We start from the raw sequence: 19,294 nt of genomic DNA, 5'->3' as shown, positions 1-19,294 counted from the left end.
GAGCATAGACTACCTTAATGATCAACAAAGACGATAGCTTCCAATACCTTGACAAATGATGTTTCATCTCGACCATCATTTCTCCGAAAAGCTAACCAAAATGCTGGGACCAGTCACACTCGGATGGCATGATCCTTCAGTTGGGCACGGCCAAGGTCAAAAAGACCTGTCCACTCGAGATCGATCTCACAATCCAACTGTCCCACCATCGATTCCACACAGCAAAACGTTATTCCATAGTCCCGACCAATAATGGCAGCACGATCTAGGACACGTCTTCTACTCATCCTCGCTGTCCCTCCAGTGGCAATCGGATACGGCATCCACAGAGGCCTTAGCGCGCTCGAGGCACAATATCCCCCTCTCCCACCTGAACCAACAACTAGCATCGCTCTTCGCACTCCACGGAATCCCTCAACCCAGTTTTGTGCATATACCGATGTCTACGCGGCTCGCGTGCCGGTCAAAGCACTGCAGCCCCGAGCTCAAGGGACAGACGACCTTCCTCATAAGCGCAAAAGTACAAACTTCGAAATCACTAGTGCATGGGCTCGGGCGTTCATAGGCAACAAGATCCTCCGCGCAGAAGGGGGCCTCGTTGGCCTCCTGGCTAAAGGAAAGTTCTCTCCAGGGGACACTGGCGATACTCCTGCGGGATTCGCATCGCCTGATGCGTCGGGGGAGTCCCTTACGCTTCTGAATGGTGTGCTGGTTGTGGAGCGGCCACCGTCAGAGGATGACGGGAATGGGCTGCTGGTTTCCTGGCGTGTGCCGGATGAACCACGTCGGTTCTTTGAGAAGATCGCTCGCTGGGGTATCCGTGGCGGTTGATGTCGGGTGGTCGCCATGAATTAAGTGTGTCGGAGCGGTTTGATGGGGTGGAAGACGATGAAAGTCAGGGGCCTTTCGTAGAGGTGCGATTTGCTTCCGCACATGACTACGAGATTGTGCCTGAGGAGGGAGATCTGCAGCATCAGAAGAGGATACCCGGTTGGACGGGGAGACTTCATCGGGGGTACGCTCGGCTCTTGCTTGATTGTGCTGTGCGAGAGCTGAAGAGAGAGTATGAGAAGGCTGGAAGCAGATTCTGAACCTGATGAGATCGCAGATGGAGTATGTTCACTTCGTCTTGATCTTCATTGCCCAATCTAAATTATATATATATAATCCCCGGTCTATATCGGATCAGTGTATCTATCTTAGGCGGCTTCTGTATATCATTGTTAAAGCAAATTCTGAGGGTCATATTCTGTAGTGCATACACCTACAAGGTCAGTAATCAATAAAAGCAATTCACTAAGATAGCAGAAATCTGCGAGGCTTCAGTGAATGACCCAATTCAATATTATATCACCATGGTTCTGGATATGCCACCCTAGACTGACGTGTGCATCGTCCGGATACCCGGATACATTTTTAGACTAGTGGTATAATATATATTTATAAGGATCATTGATTCCTGGATGAAGAATTTCAGATGTCCAGGCACTATCGGGGATGGAGGGTCGACCGTCGATCCCTGGACACGTGCCAAGACTTTCGATCGCACATGTCATCGTCATCTGGATAAGTAGCATCAACCGATGATCTTTAGTAGTTGTACTCCGGATACGTACCAGGAGCCATCAGGGACAAGCAGACGCCAGACTTGACGGACTTTGTTTGGAGATACACTGCAAACACAAACAATCATCTTACCTGCATCCTGCCGTCCTGTCGTCCTACTGTTATCTGGCCGCCTGATTCGCGTCGACTTCTGAAAGAGGTATCCCTGAAGGTATCCACCCGATCCATACTGAGCTACTAGTAACTCTGATTATTCATTATTGAGAGCTTCGGGTGAATCATCACTCCGTTAACTGTTTGACCACTGGGATATCCGGCGGCTCCGGCAATCACTGTGCGGATGAACCACCTCTCGGTGTCATAAGCTGAGGGCCGACACATGCTACCAGCCGAACCAAGTTAACCAGTGGTAACCGTGGGCCTTACAAGGGGATCTACGGTACTCAATAGGCTCACGGATTCGGAGAGTGCTGGTCACTGATCGGGTCCAACGTTTTCTGGTTCCGGATCCACGGTGGATTCTCGGCATCGTCACATTTTGCTCCCGTTTGTCATTAAGGCGCATTCAGAGGCAATATACGGCCATAATGCTTTGCATAAAGCAAAGACGCCCAAAAATGGGTTTGCAGATTGCCCGACACATGGTACTTCTTCTGTAGCTCGTTCAGTCTAGAATGCCTTCCATGTCCCTGTCAGACACATCGAGATTGACTTTCTCTTCTTGTACCACATTACTGTCGTTCCTTTATATCGTCCATATTTTCCCATTCATTTAACTTTCTTTTGTGTCATCTAAGTCATCTAAAAGACAGCCTTTCATTCCCTCATTTTCATAGAATCTAGCAGCAGAGCTTCCCTTCTTTTGTCACCTTCTTTCTATCGCATACTAATCGACAATGGCAGAAGACATATCAGACGGCGTTGCAAGTGAATATGCGCCGATCCAAGCCGGTTCTCGTTCAGTCGCTACCTCATCGACCGGAACTGGGCACAACGGTCGTGGAGAGAAATACGACGAGCTGACTCCGGTAGCAACCCGACGAGCTTCCATCCCCCCGGATGAAGCTCGTTATCTCACTCAGCTAGCCAGCCGTGACAATGCAGTCTCCAGGGTCAGCACTGTGGCCGACATCTCACTCGATGATCCGGCTCTGGACCCGGAAAATAAAGACTTTGATCTGTACAAATGGTTACGGAAGGTTGTCCATGTGCTCAATGAAGAAGGAGTTCCTCGTAAAGAAGCCAGCATATTTTTCCAACATCTTCGCGTCTCCGGCACTGGAGCGGCCTTGCAATTGCAGAAGACGGTCGCAGACATTATAACCGCTCCCTTTCGGCGGGAGACTTGGAACTTCCGGAACAAAACCTCCAAGACTATTCTACATGACTTCAACGGTGTGTTGCACAGCGGGGAGTTGCTGATTGTGCTGGGTCGGCCCGGCTCAGGGTGCAGCACTTTCCTCAAGACTCTCAGTGGGGAACTACATGGCTTGAACGTTGACGAGAAGACCGTCCTTCACTACAGCGGAATTCCTCAAACTACGATGATCAAAGAGTTCAAAGGCGAAGTCGTCTACAACCAGGAAGTCGACAAGCATTTCCCTCACTTGACTGTCGGCCAGACTCTGGAATTTGCGGCAGCGGTGCGCACTCCATCTAAAAGACTGGGCGGTATGTCCAGGAGCGAGTATGCTCAGATGATGACCAAAGTCGTCATGGCTGTTTTCGGCCTTAGCCACACCTACAACACTAAGGTTGGAAACGACACGGTTCGAGGAGTGTCCGGTGGTGAGCGCAAGCGAGTCAGTATCGCGGAGATGGCTCTGGCAGGCGCTCCGTTGGCCGCCTGGGACAATTCCACCCGAGGGTTGGATTCGGCAACCGCGTTGAAGTTCGTCGAATCCTTGCGACTGGCTGCAGACTTGAATTCGTCCGCTCACGCTGTGGCGATTTATCAAGCCAGCCAGGCCATTTATGATCTCTTTGACAAAGCTGTGGTGCTGTACGAGGGACGCCAGATTTATTTCGGCCCGGCCAGCCAGGCCAAGGCATTCTTCGAACGGCAAGGATGGTTCTGTCCCCCACGTCAGACGACCGGAGATTTCCTCACATCGGTGACCAACCCAATTGAAAGACGAGCTCGGCCCGGCATGGAGTCCCAGGTGCCCCGAACCGCGGCTGAGTTCGAAGCATACTGGCACCAGTCGGAAGAATACAAAGAGCTTCAGCGGGAGATGGCTGCTTTCCAAGGAGAAACGTCTTCGCAGTCCAATGAGAAACTCCTCGAATTTCAGCAGCGCAAGCGCCAGGCGCAGGCATCCCATACCCGGGCCAAGTCTCCGTATCTCCTCAGCATTCCCATGCAGATCAAGCTCAACACCAAGCGTGCGTATCAACGAGTGTGGAATGAACGGACTTCCACTATGACTACGTTCATTGGCAATTGCATTCTCGCCTTGATCGTGGGTTCTGTCTTTTTCGGAACTCCTACGGCCACCGCGGGGTTTTACGCCAAGGGTGCGACGCTTTTCTACGCCGTGCTGCTTAATGCCCTTACCGCAATGACTGAGATTAATAGCTTATATTCCCAGCGGCCAATCGTTGAGAAACATGCATCTTTTGCCTTCTATCATCCGGCCACCGAGGCCATTGCAGGGGTTGTCAGTGATATCCCAGTCAAGTTCCTCATGGCCGTTGCGTTCAACATTATTCTCTATTTCCTGAGTGGTCTACGTCGCGAACCGTCCCAATTCTTCATTTACTTCCTCATTACGTTCATCATCATGTTCGTCATGAGTGCTGTCTTCCGGACCATGGCCGCAATCACCAGGACTGTTTCCCAAGCCATGACACTGGCCGGTGTCCTGATTTTGATGCTAGTAATTTACACCGGATTCGTTGTTCCAGTAAATTATATGCACCCGTGGTTCAAGTGGATTCACTATCTGAATCCTATTTTTTACGCCTTTGAGATCCTGATAGCCAATGAGTTTCATGGGCGGGAGTTTATCTGTTCACAGTTTATCCCTGCCTATCCCACTCTATCAGGCGACTCCTTCGTCTGCTCGGCAAGGGGTGCTGTTGCCGGCCGTCGGACTGTAAGTGGAGATGCATACATCCAAGCGTCGTACAGCTACAGCTATTCGCATGTCTGGAGAAACTTTGGTATTCTGATAGCATTCTTGATTGGCTTCATGGTCATCTACTTCGTCGCAACCGAACTCAATTCCGCCACGACCAGCTCAGCGGAGGTTCTCGTCTTCCGTCGAGGCCACGAGCCTGCCCATTTGAAGAATGGACACGAGCCTGGTGCGGATGAAGAGGCCGGCGCTGGCAAGACGGTGGTTTCTTCCTCCGCTGAAGAAAACAAGCAAGACCAAGGTATTGCGTCGATTCCTCCTCAGCAGGATATCTTCACCTGGCGCGACGTGGTGTACGATATCGAGATCAAAGGTGAGCCTCGTCGGCTGCTTGATCACATATCAGGCTGGGTCAAGCCGGGTACATTGACGGCCCTAATGGGTGTCAGTGGTGCGGGAAAGACCACGCTGCTTGACGTGTTGGCACACCGTACAACCATGGGCGTTATCACTGGAGCCATGTTTGTCAATGGTAAACCGCTCCATTCAAGCTTCCAACGAAAAACGGGTTATGTGCAGCAGCAGGATTTGCATCTTGAGACGGCCACGGTGCGTGAGAGTCTGCGCTTTAGCGCGATGCTGCGCCAGCCCGCCTCTGTATCCAAAGAGGAGAAATACGCGTATGTGGAAGAGGTCATCAAGATGCTCAACATGGAGGACTTTGCTGAGGCAGTGGTCGGTGTGCCTGGCGAGGGTTTGAATGTTGAGCAACGCAAGCTGTTGACCATTGGTGTGGAACTGGCGGCTAAGCCGCAACTGTTACTGTTCTTGGATGAACCGACCAGGTAAGACAGTTTTTCTCGGATTTTGGCTTGTGCTAATTGGTGTAGTGGTCTCGATTCCCAGAGCTCTTGGGCTATCTGCAACTTCCTCCGCAAGCTGGCTGACGCAGGACAAGCCATTCTGTGCACCATTCATCAGCCTAGTGCCATCCTATTCGAGCAATTTGACCAGCTGCTCTTCTTGGCTCGAGGTGGCAAGACAGTGTATTTTGGCCCTATTGGAGAGAACTCGCGGACGCTGCTCGACTATTTCGAGTCGCATGGTGCTCGCCGCTGTGGTGATCAGGAAAACCCAGCCGAATATATGCTTGAAGTCGTCAACGCTGGCACCAACCCTCGAGGCGAGAACTGGTTCGACTTGTGGAAGGCAAGCAAAGAAGCTGCCGGGGTTCAGACCGAAATCGATTGCATCCACGAGGCCAAACGAGGCGAAGCTGAAGGTAACGATAGCACCAATCCCAAAGACCGCGAACACGAGGAATTCGCCATGCCGTTCTTCAAGCAATTGCCCATTGTCACTGTGCGAGTTTTCCAGCAATACTGGCGACTCCCCATGTACATTGCGGCCAAGATGATGCTTGGCATATGCGCAGGTCTGTTCATCGGATTCTCATTTTTCAAGGCCGATACTTCCCTGCAGGGCATGCAGAATGTCATCTTCTCCGTGTTCATGCTGTGTGCCATCTTCTCCTCGCTTGTCCAGCAGATTATCCCATTGTTCATCACGCAGCGCGCTCTCTATGAGGTCCGCGAGCGGCCGAGCAAGACGTATTCCTGGAAGGCCTTTATGATTGCGAACATCATTGTCGAGATTCCCCATCAGATCCTGATGGGAATTCTCGTGTTTGGCTGCTACTACTACGCCGTAAATGGCGTGCAATCGTCTGACCGGCAAGGGCTGGTCCTGTTGTTCTGCGTACAATTTTTCATCTACGCGAGCACCTTTGCCGACTTTGTCATTGCTGCTTTACCAGACGCCGAAACGGCGGGTGCCATTGTGACCCCCCTGTTCTCCATGGCTCTGACGTTCAACGGTGTCATGCAGACGCCCGAAGGACTACCTGGATTCTGGATCTTCATGTACCGCGTCTCGCCGTTCACCTACTGGGTGGGCGGGATGGCCGCCACGCAGATGCACGGCCGTGCAGTCAAGTGTAGCGCGGCGGAAACAGCCGTCTTCAATCCTCCATCGGGGCAGACATGCCAGGAATACATGGCAGCCTACATGGCCGTGGCGCCGGGCTACCTCAGCAACCCCAACGCGACGTCTTCGTGCGAATTCTGCTCTCTCTCCGTCGCAGACCAGTACCTGGCGAGCGTCAACATCTACTGGAGCGAGCGGTGGCGCAACTTTGGGATCTTCTGGGCGTACGTCGCGTTCGACATCGCCTTGGCAGTGATGCTCTACTACTGTTTCCGGGTGAAGAAGTGGAACTTTTCGTTTGGCAAGGGCAAGAAGAGCAAGACTGCTTAACTGTCCATCACAGCCACATGTACATAGATAGAGCCCACACCTCAATAGCACACCCACTTCCTTCCCTCCAGCTCAACACTCCCCACCCCCCTCAACAACCCTGAACCCCTCCCACCCAGTAAACGGATAACAAACCTCCCACCCATCGCGAATAACATCGGCATTACCCCCCGCACACTGAGCATCACTATACATACACAAATCATACCGATCCACCCCGGGACTCTTCCACGAAACACTCTCCACACTCGTCGTATTGTAGACACTCGTATCGAGACCCTCGCAGTCCGCCCCGTATAGCCCCGACTGGTGGAAAACCGAGATGTCGATATTCGACGCGTTGGGGTTACACCCCGGCCCGAGGAGGCGGAGGTCCCACTTTTCCAGTCCGTTAGACAACATGCTATTCAGTGTAAAAGGTGAGAATAAATGCTAAACTTACGTTGCGGGGTTTGAGGATGTCGCGGGTTTGGAGGGCGGATGATGTTGTTGAGAGCATGAGGGTTAGGGTGAGGGTGAGGAGCGGTGGTAGATACATTGTTGTCGGTCTCGTATTGCTATTTACTCTGTGCTCTGAGGACCCCGATGATGATTTGGATGAAGTGGATGATGGCGGGGAGGTCGAGATGGGGCGGACAAAGGTGACGATGGAAAAGGGCATGAGGAGTACGGAGTATTTTCTATTGATCCTAGGAGCTAGCTATCTAGCAGGGGTATTTGTCGCAAGTATGTCCTTACTATATTAGATTCGAATCTGCAGCGGCCCGCTGGCCAGGAACATGACGAATGGTGTGACTCGTGTTTGTTACAGATTGTTTGGTGGAGGATGTGATTGGCGATGTACAGGGGTCCTGACTCCTGTGCGTTTGCAAACCATGCATAGACATGGAGCGTAGAGTACCAGATGTATTGCCAAATTGTATTTTTGTCTAACGCAGAGGTCTGATGGGCCATGACGCTCAGGCAAGCTATCAAATATACATAATATGGACGCAATGGCCGCAGTATAATGATTGGACATGTCATTTCATAGCCCTGGCGTCTACTACCGATCTCCATTGCCTAATCTCCATGCCCTCAGAGGCAGACTCTGGAGCTTCAGGACCGCAGGCTGGATAAACATGATAAAGGTGACTGTTCCAATCAACACACACAGGATGTTGGTGATGTAGTAGCCGTCGCGACTGGTTTCGCATACTCCACCGCCGTTGACACAGCGGTTCTTGTCAGGCTCCAAGGCGCAAGAGAACGCAGACGTGATCAAATCGCCCTTCAGCTTCTCCGCCGCAGGCGGGACGGATGGGGGAATGCAGGTGGCCACGGTGAAAAAGTCGACGAGTTTGAGGATGAAGTACCGAGGGAATGTACCACCAAGATTGGAGACGCTAGACGGGTCAGTGTACAGCAGTGAAGATGGGCAAAGGGGACTTACGTTGCCAACATGGTCATGTACGTTCCACCAATGGCGGGATCGGCAATGCGAGCATGGAAAGCAGACACTGCAACGAACATGACTGTGTTCATAAATGTCGAAAAGACGTGCTCCCCAATCACAACCAAAATGTACCAAAAAGGAACCGCCTCGCTGGCCGGATAGATCATGACGGTAGCTTGAGCCAGGACGGCTGCAGCCAGTCGTCCGACAAACGCCCAGCACCATAGCCGCATGGGAGTATACTCTGTCGACCACTTTCCAGCATAGTAGCCCAGACCGATCTCAAAAGGAAAATCGATCAGAACGACCAGCGCCATGTTGTCCGTGCCGAATCCCTTGTCCAACAGCTTCAAGCTGGTGACGGCATCATTGGCCTGGAAACCAATCTTGGCGATAAGATGGATCGCGATGATTGTTTGGATGTTCTTGAGTTTCAGGATGTTCCACATGCTCTTGTAGACATCGGTGATGCTGTCCCGATCCCTCGTCTTGTCTTCTTTTTTCAGGACAGCCAAGCAGATCGTGACAAAAAGGTAAGCCCAACCCCAGAATTTCAGGTATCCGCCCAAAGACAGTAGGCCATCCTCGCCGGGAGCCGTTCTAAACCAGCGATTCGCAAAATCCTTTGAGTTGAATGCCAGAAAGACCGTATATGACAGGAAGTGCCCGGCCGTGAGGCCAACGGTCTGCGCGGTCGAGGCGTACGAGATGTTGGGAGGCGACATGAGCGTGATGGCCCAGCCGTCCACCGCAATATCCTGCGTGGCGCAGAAAAAGACAAGCAGGAACCACCAACACGTAAAATCCCAGACGCCAGCACCACCATTGGCACCGGCCTGTACCATCATCTCCTCGATGTGCCCGCCCAGATAGATCATTGCCAGGCCCGCAATGACCTGGATTGGTGTGATCCAGCTCTTCCGTCTCCCAAACCTTTGACTCCAGACTGCATCGACAATCGGACTCCACAGAAGCTTCAAGGAATAAGGATAGGACGCTAACGAGAAAACGCCGATCTGACCGTAGGAAAGGTATGGTTTGAGCAGGAACGGAACGGATCCTGTGGCCAACCCCATAGGGACCCCCTGCAGGAAATATAGAACACAAAGCAGCAAAAAGTTTCGTCGGTCGGAGGAAGGCAAGTTGGCGAAGCTAGTTGTCGCCATAGCTGGAGTCTGCGGAGTGATCGGGGGGTCATCGTTCAAGGAGAAGCTCTGCCGGGACATCAAGCGCGAGGCCTGCCCAGCTGATGATTCGAGGGAGGTATCCCTCTTGCGCATTTCAATATTGGAATTCATCTCGTCGCCAGCATAGCCGTTCTGCGTGCCGGTCGCGAGGGTCAAGCTCGGTTTGGAGCGACGTTTTGAAACCGTACGACTCTTGTTCTTCATCTGTGTACTGCTTCGTCCGCGGTGATGCTCAAGAAGTCGCGTGCCCGCCGTATCGTCCTCACTGTCCGAGTCGGATTCGAAATCTGAGGGTGCAGGAAAAGAAGTTTCAGGCTGATGAGGGACTTCTGTGTTGATTGCGCCTCTGTGGTTGCTGCGATTATTGCTGCGATTATTGCTGTTGCATGCTAGTTGGTCAAGTTCTACCTCCTCGGATTGGTGAGCTGTGGAGGGAGAGTGCTGATCGTGCCGGAGATGGTCCTGAGACGTGGTTCGAACATGAAGGGAGGAAGGAGTGGAAGGGTGAGGATGACTGGAAAGAGAGACAGGGTCAAGATTAGGATAATGCATCCATCTACTCCGTAATGCGGCGGTGGAAAGTGGAGGAGAAGGTGCTAGGGTCCAATCTGGACTGACGATTGAGGCAAGCTGGCCTCAAGGAGGAGATCGTTTGGGCGAAGCTTATCTTAGTGTCGGGGGTCGGCTAATAATAGTTCAGGGACGAGGGCTGAGGCTATCATGTCTTTTCTTCACGTCTTTTGCAGTCTAACTGTAGCTGCATCTGATCTAGATGGGAGTTACAGTGATGTCTGTGTCACTGCTGACTTTCCATTCACCGTTGTCTCGAGTCTTTTGCCAGTGTAACAATACAGGATGACACGGCTCAAGTATGGTTCCAGATCGTCATAGCTCGTTATAGATCAGCTCCAATATACACTGCAAGTGCAAATGATTCTTCATCACTTTACGGGATAGAAGCTAGGCTATTCGATGTGCACTGATGCCATCTGTGCTGGCTGACGTGAATCCCTTGCCTAACGCATGCCCGAGATCTCACTCCTGTTACTATCGTGGCATCTCCATGTCAACTGTGTACCTAATCAAGGGTCAAAAGTGCATAGACATCACCAAGGAGAGGAACAAGAGCTTGAGACTACTCCGTATTTTCTCTCTGTGTCTTGGGACGAAAATGGATTTTCGTTGTATTTAAGTCTGGAGGGATTTGTTGACACGTGACGCCGTAGCAACACAAACAAACATGACATGGTCGTAAAGTACTTCTCCGCACCATCATATCTGCATGAGACTGAAATCGCCTGTATACTGCAAACCACAATAATGGAGTCCCCAGACAGTCTTAAACAAGTGGAAGAGCAGTTAGACTCCGAGATATCCTCCATCCGGCGCGAAAGTGAGTCCTAAAGAACCGCCCATATCACATAGAGCTAACGGCATACCAGTCCGCAATCTCCAACGACGACGTCGACTCCTAACCTCCAGCCTTCTTTCATCAGACAACTTTCAAAAGCGACTGAAGGCGCGCCAAGCAGCAGCAGCACCTACGCCCATCTCATCCCTAACCGACGAAGTCTCCCCCCTCGTCCAAGCCGCCGATAAGCACGCCGAATTGAACCATCACCGCGTCGCGTTCTCAACAACCACCTTCCCCTTCAAAGATCCTTCTCCGCATTCGGACCATCCGAATCTACTAGGTGTGCGCATTGATATCTGCTGTCGGAACGGCCGCTTCACGAAGCCCTACTACGTGCTTCTGAGACGGGCCGGCGCGGGCGACGAGAAGAGGCTGAGGGTGCACCGACACACAATTCCTGCGTTTATCCCTGTCAAGAAACTAGAGCGCGTCTATCTGCCTTTACCGCCAACGCAGGAGTCCGCGGAAGAGGATGCACCCCTCAAGCCGGGGAAGGGTCGCGTGCGGAAGCAGGACCTGCGGGGTCTAGTTCGCGAACTGAGGCGACAGCTTGTTGCGTGGCATCTACGAGTCGATGCGGTTAACATGCTAAAGGAAGACCTGGGCGGTGTTCAAGATGGGACTGTGGGTGGCGGTGTAGACGGGAGTCGGTTGGAACCGAATGACCTAGGGATTGTGTCGGTTTCTCCGACGGCACTCGAGGCGACGTATGTCCGTCTGGAATGGGAGGATGGACGTGTGGGACGCTTCAAGCTTTCCGACACGGGGTTCATTGAGCGTACAGTCATCATCGGCGACCGCGGGAGAGACAAGAGGCTGGAAGCTGTGTTTATTGGGGGTGATGGACGAGTAGAAACACTCCTGGACAGGTTACGGCAACATGCTATACCCTCATCAGGCGAATGAATTGCAACGCTGATGCAAGGGCCGAAGAAATTCGTCATGTGGTTGACATTGACTCGGGTGGAAAAGATCTATATTATCCATTGAATTCTACCTCTCGAGAGGTAGAAGCGGCACATAAAGCTGATATCTATCAATTATACACAAAAACTGATTCCAATCAATGCTATGCACAAGTAACATGCCCCCAGTGTATATATGATCCTCGCCTGTCCAACAATGAAAAGTGAAATGAAGTAAGCTCTTGGGGGTTGTCAATGAAATAACTACAAGAAAAGTATCAACCATAGCTGGATGGTGAAAATAAACATTATCTCCGCCATGGCAATAGAAAGGCGATAGCTGCAAGGTATATGCAAGTGAGATGATTAGTAAGAAAGAAAGGGTATCACTTCAAAACATCACATCATAAATTAATGCACTGATTCACCTTCCTTCGGGTGCGTCTGTTCGTCACCGCTCATGTTCGTGCTGTTTTCCGAGACACAAATGGCCGAGTCCCGCGTCTCGTAATGCGAATCAGAGAACGAGAGTGGAGGTAGAGCGCTATACGGGTGTCCATGTTGTAGTTCAAGATTCTTGCGCAGAATGGCTTCTTCCAGGTTCCAGCGATGGCGCAGCTTCGTCTTCTTCGTCTCGAATGCGTGCGTCGCCAGCGCCTCTTCCTGCTGGTGTTGTCGTTGCAGCTGAGCGAATTCCAGTGCATGCTTGTCGATGAGCGCGTCCAGCTCCCTTTCCATTCGCGCGATGGCCTCCTGTAGTCGGATTTCTTGTCGGTCTCGGAGGACCTTAATCTTGGCCGTGTGTAACCGGTCCATGCATTCGCGATCATGGTACTCCCGCGCCAGCAATGACTTTTGCTGATTGGTGTATTGCCGAACCGGAGTTGTTTGGTCGGATCTGGATATTGATTCGGAATCCGATGTCGGTGGGGGATGCGCGTTGTTGAAGTATCCTTCCATATACTTGATGCGAGTACGGGAGTTCTGCTTCTCCCTCTCAAATTCGCGCAGCTGATCCATCTCCACTGCAAGCTGCCTTTCCTCCATACGAGCAGCATCGGCCTCATTCTGCAAGAGTCGTTAGCCTGTCTGCAATACCGGCCTTGAACTTGGGGGAATGACCTTCACTCGCTTCTGCTCCTCCAAGGCTTTATTTTCCGAGAGCCTGTCGGCCACGGCAACTTGCTGGTTGCGTCTGAGCTGCATCAAAAAACTATCTTGGAAGGCGACATGGCGATCTCTTTCCGACTTGTGCAATTCGCGCAGCTGGACTAACGCCTCATTCTCAAGACTCCTTTGCACTGTTTCCTTATCGTAAATCGGTATTTCAAGTTTCATGGCCTGGCTCTCTTCGTCTGAAGTTGGGTTTTGCGACTCGCTCCGCCTCGACTCCACGTAGATCCTATCCACGCCCGCTTGCCCTCTAGCGACGGTAATCTGAGCTGCGGGTGGAAGGAGGACCGTAGAGGGCGTTCTCTTCTTCCGGAAATGAATCCTGCCAATGGCAGATTTTAAGCTCGATTTTCGCTTTTCTTTCTTCTCGGTCGAAGATATGCTCAACAGCGAGTTTCTATGACCCGGCTGCCCCGCAAAGACCCCATCTAGACCAGTAACCAGTCTTCCTTCACTTGAGCAAAGTGACGTGGGGCGCGTGGAGAGCGATGCAATCGATCGGGGGCTGCCGCATTTCAGGGGATCGGAGGAGACGGTGAGTTCCGAAAGAGATGAGGCAACCTGGTCCAGCCGAGGGTTTTCGTAAGAGTGTGTTACCTCACATATCGAGTTGCGGTCCGTCGAGGAACCGGAAGACAGGACAGGGGAGGACAGGTCTATGATTCCCGAGGCGATCGAGGCGGCCACCGATGCGGTTATCTCGACTTCCGGAACTTTTAATCCCAGTTCATGTGCTTCTTCAACCAGGCGTTTATCCCGAGCGACCTCGGCCTCTTCGGATGGAAGCAGAAGGACCTCATTGCGGTACTGAACTTCATCGATGCCGACAAAATTTGACGGCTCCATGATGCGATCACTGTTGGTATTTTCGAGTACATAGAACTCAGAACATGACTCTAATCTTTTTTTCCTACCGATCAGAGTTCAAAGGCGCACAGCGGAAGATACCAAGTCACTCGTCCACAGTACCAGAAGCACGGTGGACGAGATGGAAGCGCTCAAGAGCAGCATCCGACTTGCGGGGTGGGTTTCATATGGAGCAAGCAAGGACCGTCGGGAGAAAAGGAAAGATAAAAGGCACTAAAATCGCGAAATGGGTAGCGATGGACACCAAGCAAGACAGAAGGAAATGAACAAGTCAAGCCGATTGGGGCCTCAGGCTTGCACCATGAGACCCCCACGGAAGCGTCTGACCGAATCATCAACTGTGGTTACACCACGATACGCAAGATCAGAAGAAGATCAGCTGTTCTTCTACTAGGGTCACCGATACATTGGTAATCTTAATACGCCTGTTAAGGCTGAGGCCAATGCTGCCTGACTTTGGAGGCACCAAGGGTGCCAAAACAGGCATCTAGGGCTTAGGGCGAGGGTGAGTCCGGTACGGTCCGCGCTAAGACGCCCATGGTTTCAGCCACGCTGCATCACCATTCCTATGGATCAGGAACCGCGGCTTCAGAATTGTGATCCACTTCGGTCGATGGGTGGTTTCAGGAATTTGAACATCTGTTCCTAAGTGAGACAGTTGGCCCCTCTTGACATGATCTATTGTTGTACAATTGAATGGAATTGCTCGGTACCATCATAGGGATCAAAAGGGGGGAAATACTGATATTTGGTAAGAGCAGAGCCTGAGCCATCAGCTATCTAATCGATGTTCTTGACTTCCAAATTCCAACACTTGCAAGTCCGCATGTGGCCAAGAGCATCACTAAAAGGGAGAGGCAAATGAGATTGTGGATCACGCCACGTGGAAGACCATTGACCGGGCCACTTAGCGCATCAACATTGCAACGGCCATGGCGTAGGCTTTTTCTTTGGCATTGCCTTGGATGGTTCCCGGAAGAGCACTTTTGTCCCAGGCATGATTGCAACCTTGCATTCTCTGGCACACGACCTGACGACCAGGCAGTTTGTCTATCTTTGAAGCGAGGGCTTCAGCTTCACGAGCCAGGCTGTCGCCAGCCGCTGTCACAACAAGAACACGATCTGGAAACCTCTCAGGCTCCGCATAGCATGGTGAAATACGTGGGTCTCTGGCATCGTATGCGGACGGGATGTAGCACTTGTCGAACAACCGACTCAGAGGTGTAGGCATAGGCTTCCCTGCGGGATCCGGCGGGCTTTTGACTCCCGGGTCTGTGTACAAATCGAGCGGAGGGTAGAATGCGAGGACAGATCGAAATGTCCCTCGTGGGAAGAGGACCGAAGCTGCCACAATCGCGAGATTCCCTCCAGCGCTGAACCCGGAGATAGCCACTCGAGTCAAATCGAACTCGTCTGGCTGTTGCAGTACCCAGTTGACCGCATCCTCCACGTCGTTAAGCGCCGCTGGAAACGGATGTTCTGGCGCCAGACGGTATTGGACGTCCAACACTGTATATTCTGTCTCTCGACTGACTTGCCGACAGAATTCGTCGTCGCTTCCGTGAAGCGGTAACAAGAACCCGCTCCCGTGGAAATTGATGAGGACAGGCGATGGCGACAGCGCAGTTGCTGGCCGATAGATGTGAGCTCTCAAATATCTGCCCGCGTCTCGCGACTTTATCTGAAGGACATCATCCGGATTTGCAGAGATACGCTTGCCGCGGGTGGCAACAACTCTGATGAGCACCGCCAATAATTTGCGGTAGATGTATATTAGGTAAAACATTAATTAATTGAGATAAAAACTCTGGTAATGGAGACGGCGGGAAGGACAGTTACGTTCTCGATAGGGACATAGACAATTTCCGGACTTGAACACTTCACGTTAATTGCCGACGATAGGGGGGGAGAATGTATTGGAAACAGGGTGCTTCATCACCTCTGCTATGATGCTTGAATGCGGTGCTGCTGGTAAAATATAGGTAATATCGAGCTGACTCCACTATGTGCTGTAGTTCACCAGAGTATCATTATTGCCAACCACAAGGTACTTTAGAGGGCTAACGACTACCGAGGCATTCATCTATACTCTTTTAACATGACCTCAAGTCTGCGCGATGTCAGGTGCCGACTAAATGATTGGAATCCATTGCACAGGATTAGACTAGGTACAATAGTCGAGATTCTACGAAAATCATTCTGCCTATGAGATTGCGCAAATCGCATTGGCGCACTTCGGGTAAATCCAGCATTCCAAGCTTTTGCTTCGTCATTCCATCAGCTCCACCATGTTGAATAGCAGAGTCCAGTGCCATGTGAGCGCGTGGCTGTTGAGAATCACTCAGGATGCTACACCCTGACAAGCGTAGACGCTGGAGGCCGTTGGCTATATATCTTGCTCCGCTCCTTACTCCCTATCTAGGTATTAATAACCTAGGATGTTTGTGGGTTATTGTACAGTACTCGTAGATGTTCCCCCATCGGGAATTCGGGATATCTGCCTCCCCAATTGTGGGCAGGAGAGTCACTACTAACCAGTTAAGTGATAGCCCAATAATCAATCCCCGGCCAAAGGCGCGTTAGATTGATGTAGCTCAGCTCTCTTCTTAGAAGATGTCCAGAAAGCTCAGGCTTTCTTCCTAAAAGAATATTCAGGGAGACCCTGTCACCCTCCTAGTGTTTGTTGGTCCCCTAGACCACCATCAGCTTTCAATCGGAACAGGGCCACCATGGGAAGGTAGGTGACCGGTTTATACCGGCTTCCATCAGAAACCGATGCCATGCCTCGTGGTCCGGCCCAGTGGATACAGGAAATCCCCTATTGAAATGCCCAGGCATCAGGAACGTCGTTGCGAAGTGGAGCCATCGTTGTCTGTCAAAAATCGCAACAATTTCCAAATTAGGCCGTAGCTTAGTCCAGGCGGCATGAGATAAAGGCAGAGTACTGCCCGCTACCTACGTGTATAGGGAGATAGGGAGATAGTGCTCGTAGTTGCCTGAGGCCACGATATCAGGATGAATGTTGGCTCATGTGTGCATGTCACGCGACGCGGTGGAATTAGCATTGCTCTGTAGGTCTGCAGCCAAGACTGGTCTTCCCTGGTACCAAACGCTTTCCAAGCACACCCCAACCCTTCTATCGCAACGCACCCAATTGCACGGGAATGGCAACACTTCCGTCATCTCTTCTGTTTCATCGCCATCAGTCTAAGGTACTCCGTATACTCAAGGTCATCCTAGATATCCCCCACTATCTTATCGCATTTAAATTCTCACATGAAAGAAGATATAACTTGCTTATCGCCGCTTAATACAGCGAATGCTGAATAGTACATGAACTAATAACGAATCATTTTCCTTTGCTCCTTGTATTTACTGCATACGGATCGGACTCGCAGAAGAATGGCCTTCCATCATCAAGCTGGAGATACTAGATTCACTGTCTTCATCCGTCTTCCATTTCCCAGAGGGGACTTTGTGGACCCTCCTCCTGCAAGTGCCGACGCTGATCAAGCTTACTCTCCGACTATCTACTGACTCTCACAGGTGGAATGGAACGCTGCCAAGGACCAGGCACTTTGGGATATTCTCTCACGTCCGGCCAAAGGGGATGACATAGACTGTGAGGTATTCCTGTCAACTTTTGTCAAAAGTATTATCATACTAATTCTCTTATAGGGAAAGCACTGTACGTCTCCAGACAATGTAAACGTCCATGATCAACGCGTGCTAACAAACTGACTGCTTCCAGAGCAGATAGTTTCGATGTCACACTTCAGTTTCTCCTCCAGCAGGCAGCATGGCTTTATGACCGGCAGCTATCGCAAGTCCGCGCCCAAATGCGCAAAGTTGGTAATACGCACTCTACTTCCCCGTCTCCGGCACCTGGTTCCATGACCGGGAGCGCAGCTCTAGGAGGCCAACAGCCCAAAGGCATTTCTGGTGCAGGTACGTTCTTTTGGGACTCACTACTAGGAACAGTACGGTTAAGATCTGCTCAAGGTCAACGTGCCCCATCTCGTCTTGTTTCACAGCCAAAGGATACCTTGCCGCAACGGAGTAAGTTTTGTCCCTACTGCTTGTCGTCAGTAAAGGTTCGATGATTGATGCCCATCTGACGAACACAGCGCCAGGTCCACGCCGTACGAGCTCTACATCCACCATTAACCAACTAAAGAGTCAAAGAGAGACGTCTCGAAACGAAACGCCACCAGCTGACACAAAAGATACTAAATGGGAGGGATATGGACGACGACCTTCGATAAATAAAAAGGAGCAAGCTGTGCAGGCCTTGCTACAAAAGTCTCCTACGCTTGAGGAAGAAGACCTCTCCTCAGTTTCGTCGTCGGAATCAGACTCCGACGACGATGTTATGCTCAGCAGGACAGGGCCACGGTTTAAGCGCTTTGGCAAGCTCTCGACTCATCGGCCCGGTCTGAGAGATGAAGAAGAAGACGAAGACGAAGATGAATCGCCCGCCTTCTTGCCTTTGGCTCGTGAGTCGGAAGAGGCTCGACGTGAGCCCTCCCGACAAGACCTGAATGCCACACTTCGTTTGGAAGCAGAGCATGCCGCGGCGCAGCGGAGGCGCTTGTCAGAACAAGAAAGCATCACAAGAAAGCCAATCACAGCAGAGTCGTCAACAAGCTCTGTCAGCTCCGGAGCCCCTGTTCCTTTACGGCAAGGAGACAGTCGTCGGATCTTGCATCAATCAGGTGGAGCTTTCGGCCCCCAAAGGACAGCAGAACAAACCCGATCAAGTCCTCGGAGATCGATTGCTTCCGGGAAGGACGCTAGCGATACACCTAGCATGGGAAGTAGTTTCAGTGATCTCGACGGTAAGCTCGATCGGATTCCATTACAATTTTGAGTGTTCGCTCCTAACTATTGCCTGAGCAGATGCCAGCGTCACACAGTCGGCACTTGAAGAGGCCCTACTGAGTAACATGCAACACGGAGGAATGGCAAGCCGCATGAGCACTATCAGTCAAGCGCTACGAAGCCGCTATCTGTAAATGGAATGCTCCAGGCTGGACATTGTGTGCTGTCGGGCTAGATTGGAATACAATAGTTGAATGGGCTTGTTTCCAGCTCCCGCGTGACATGCCACTAGACGCTGGCTTGATGCCTATCATGAATTGAAACACTTCTACCAACTCTCCCTACCTTAATTGCTTGAATGTTTTGAGAGCCTATCACGTGAATGCGCAGCCAGCTGACGTCAGTTGGGGGTGCTCCAAAGGCGGTGAGAAGAGAAGCCGAAGCCCTCAGATCACCAGCCTCGGCGCAAGCAGCTGAGAAGCCGACAACTTATCTCCGTGTTCTGCAGTACCGGCAAATTGACAGGTCAT

At 51.5% G+C, this 19,294-nt stretch overlaps 8 protein-coding genes across 8 annotated transcripts; 4 read left to right on the top strand and 4 right to left on the bottom strand.

The window, feature by feature from the left end:
- Positions 1–252: 252 nt before the first annotated feature.
- Aspvir_005212 (uncharacterized protein) lies at positions 253–831 on the top strand (the record flags this gene model as incomplete). Its single annotated transcript, XM_043268431.1, has 1 exon — positions 253–831. The coding sequence occupies one exon, from the start codon at positions 253–255 to the stop codon at positions 829–831; it is 579 nt and encodes a 192-aa protein (XP_043124366.1).
- Positions 832–2,462: 1,631 nt separating this feature from the next.
- On the top strand, positions 2,463–6,962 carry Aspvir_005211 (putative ABC multidrug transporter; the record flags this gene model as incomplete). Its single annotated transcript, XM_043268430.1, has 2 exons — positions 2,463–5,491; positions 5,537–6,962. The coding sequence occupies 2 exons, from the start codon at positions 2,463–2,465 to the stop codon at positions 6,960–6,962; spliced, it is 4,455 nt and encodes a 1,484-aa protein (XP_043124365.1).
- Positions 6,963–7,034: 72 nt separating this feature from the next.
- On the bottom strand, positions 7,035–7,500 carry Aspvir_005210 (uncharacterized protein; the record flags this gene model as incomplete). The annotated part of the gene is made up of 2 exons (XM_043268429.1): positions 7,035–7,340; positions 7,405–7,500. 2 exons carry the CDS (start codon positions 7,498–7,500, stop codon positions 7,035–7,037), a joined length of 402 nt encoding a protein of 133 aa, XP_043124364.1.
- A 507-nt stretch (positions 7,501–8,007) lies between these two features.
- On the bottom strand, positions 8,008–10,136 carry Aspvir_005209 (SD08430p; the record flags this gene model as incomplete). The annotated part of the gene is made up of 2 exons (XM_043268428.1): positions 8,008–8,347; positions 8,395–10,136. The coding sequence occupies 2 exons, from the start codon at positions 10,134–10,136 to the stop codon at positions 8,008–8,010; spliced, it is 2,082 nt and encodes a 693-aa protein (XP_043124363.1).
- Positions 10,137–10,904: 768 nt separating this feature from the next.
- On the top strand, positions 10,905–11,904 carry Aspvir_005208 (uncharacterized protein; the record flags this gene model as incomplete). The annotated part of the gene is made up of 2 exons (XM_043268427.1): positions 10,905–10,977; positions 11,027–11,904. 2 exons carry the CDS (start codon positions 10,905–10,907, stop codon positions 11,902–11,904), a joined length of 951 nt encoding a protein of 316 aa, XP_043124362.1.
- A 410-nt stretch (positions 11,905–12,314) lies between these two features.
- On the bottom strand, positions 12,315–13,922 carry Aspvir_005207 (uncharacterized protein; the record flags this gene model as incomplete). The annotated part of the gene is made up of 2 exons (XM_043268426.1): positions 12,315–12,971; positions 13,026–13,922. 2 exons carry the CDS (start codon positions 13,920–13,922, stop codon positions 12,315–12,317), a joined length of 1,554 nt encoding a protein of 517 aa, XP_043124361.1.
- Positions 13,923–14,850: 928 nt separating this feature from the next.
- Positions 14,851–15,729, bottom strand: Aspvir_005206 (putative esterase/lipase; the record flags this gene model as incomplete). The annotated part of the gene is made up of 1 exon (XM_043268425.1): positions 14,851–15,729. The coding sequence occupies one exon, from the start codon at positions 15,727–15,729 to the stop codon at positions 14,851–14,853; it is 879 nt and encodes a 292-aa protein (XP_043124360.1).
- Positions 15,730–17,345: 1,616 nt separating this feature from the next.
- On the top strand, positions 17,346–18,958 carry Aspvir_005205 (multidomain presynaptic cytomatrix related protein; the record flags this gene model as incomplete). The annotated part of the gene is made up of 7 exons (XM_043268424.1): positions 17,346–17,435; positions 17,490–17,565; positions 17,622–17,631; positions 17,695–17,891; positions 17,946–18,002; positions 18,071–18,781; positions 18,843–18,958. 7 exons carry the CDS (start codon positions 17,346–17,348, stop codon positions 18,956–18,958), a joined length of 1,257 nt encoding a protein of 418 aa, XP_043124359.1.
- Between the last annotated feature and the right edge of the window lie 336 nt (positions 18,959–19,294).

The sequence above is a fragment of the Aspergillus viridinutans genome (assembly GCF_018404265.1).
Source record: "Aspergillus viridinutans IFM 47045 DNA, scaffold_3, whole genome shotgun sequence".
Lineage (NCBI taxonomy): Eukaryota > Fungi > Ascomycota > Eurotiomycetes > Eurotiales > Aspergillaceae > Aspergillus > Aspergillus viridinutans.
This window is presented reverse-complemented; position numbering and strand designations above follow the sequence as displayed.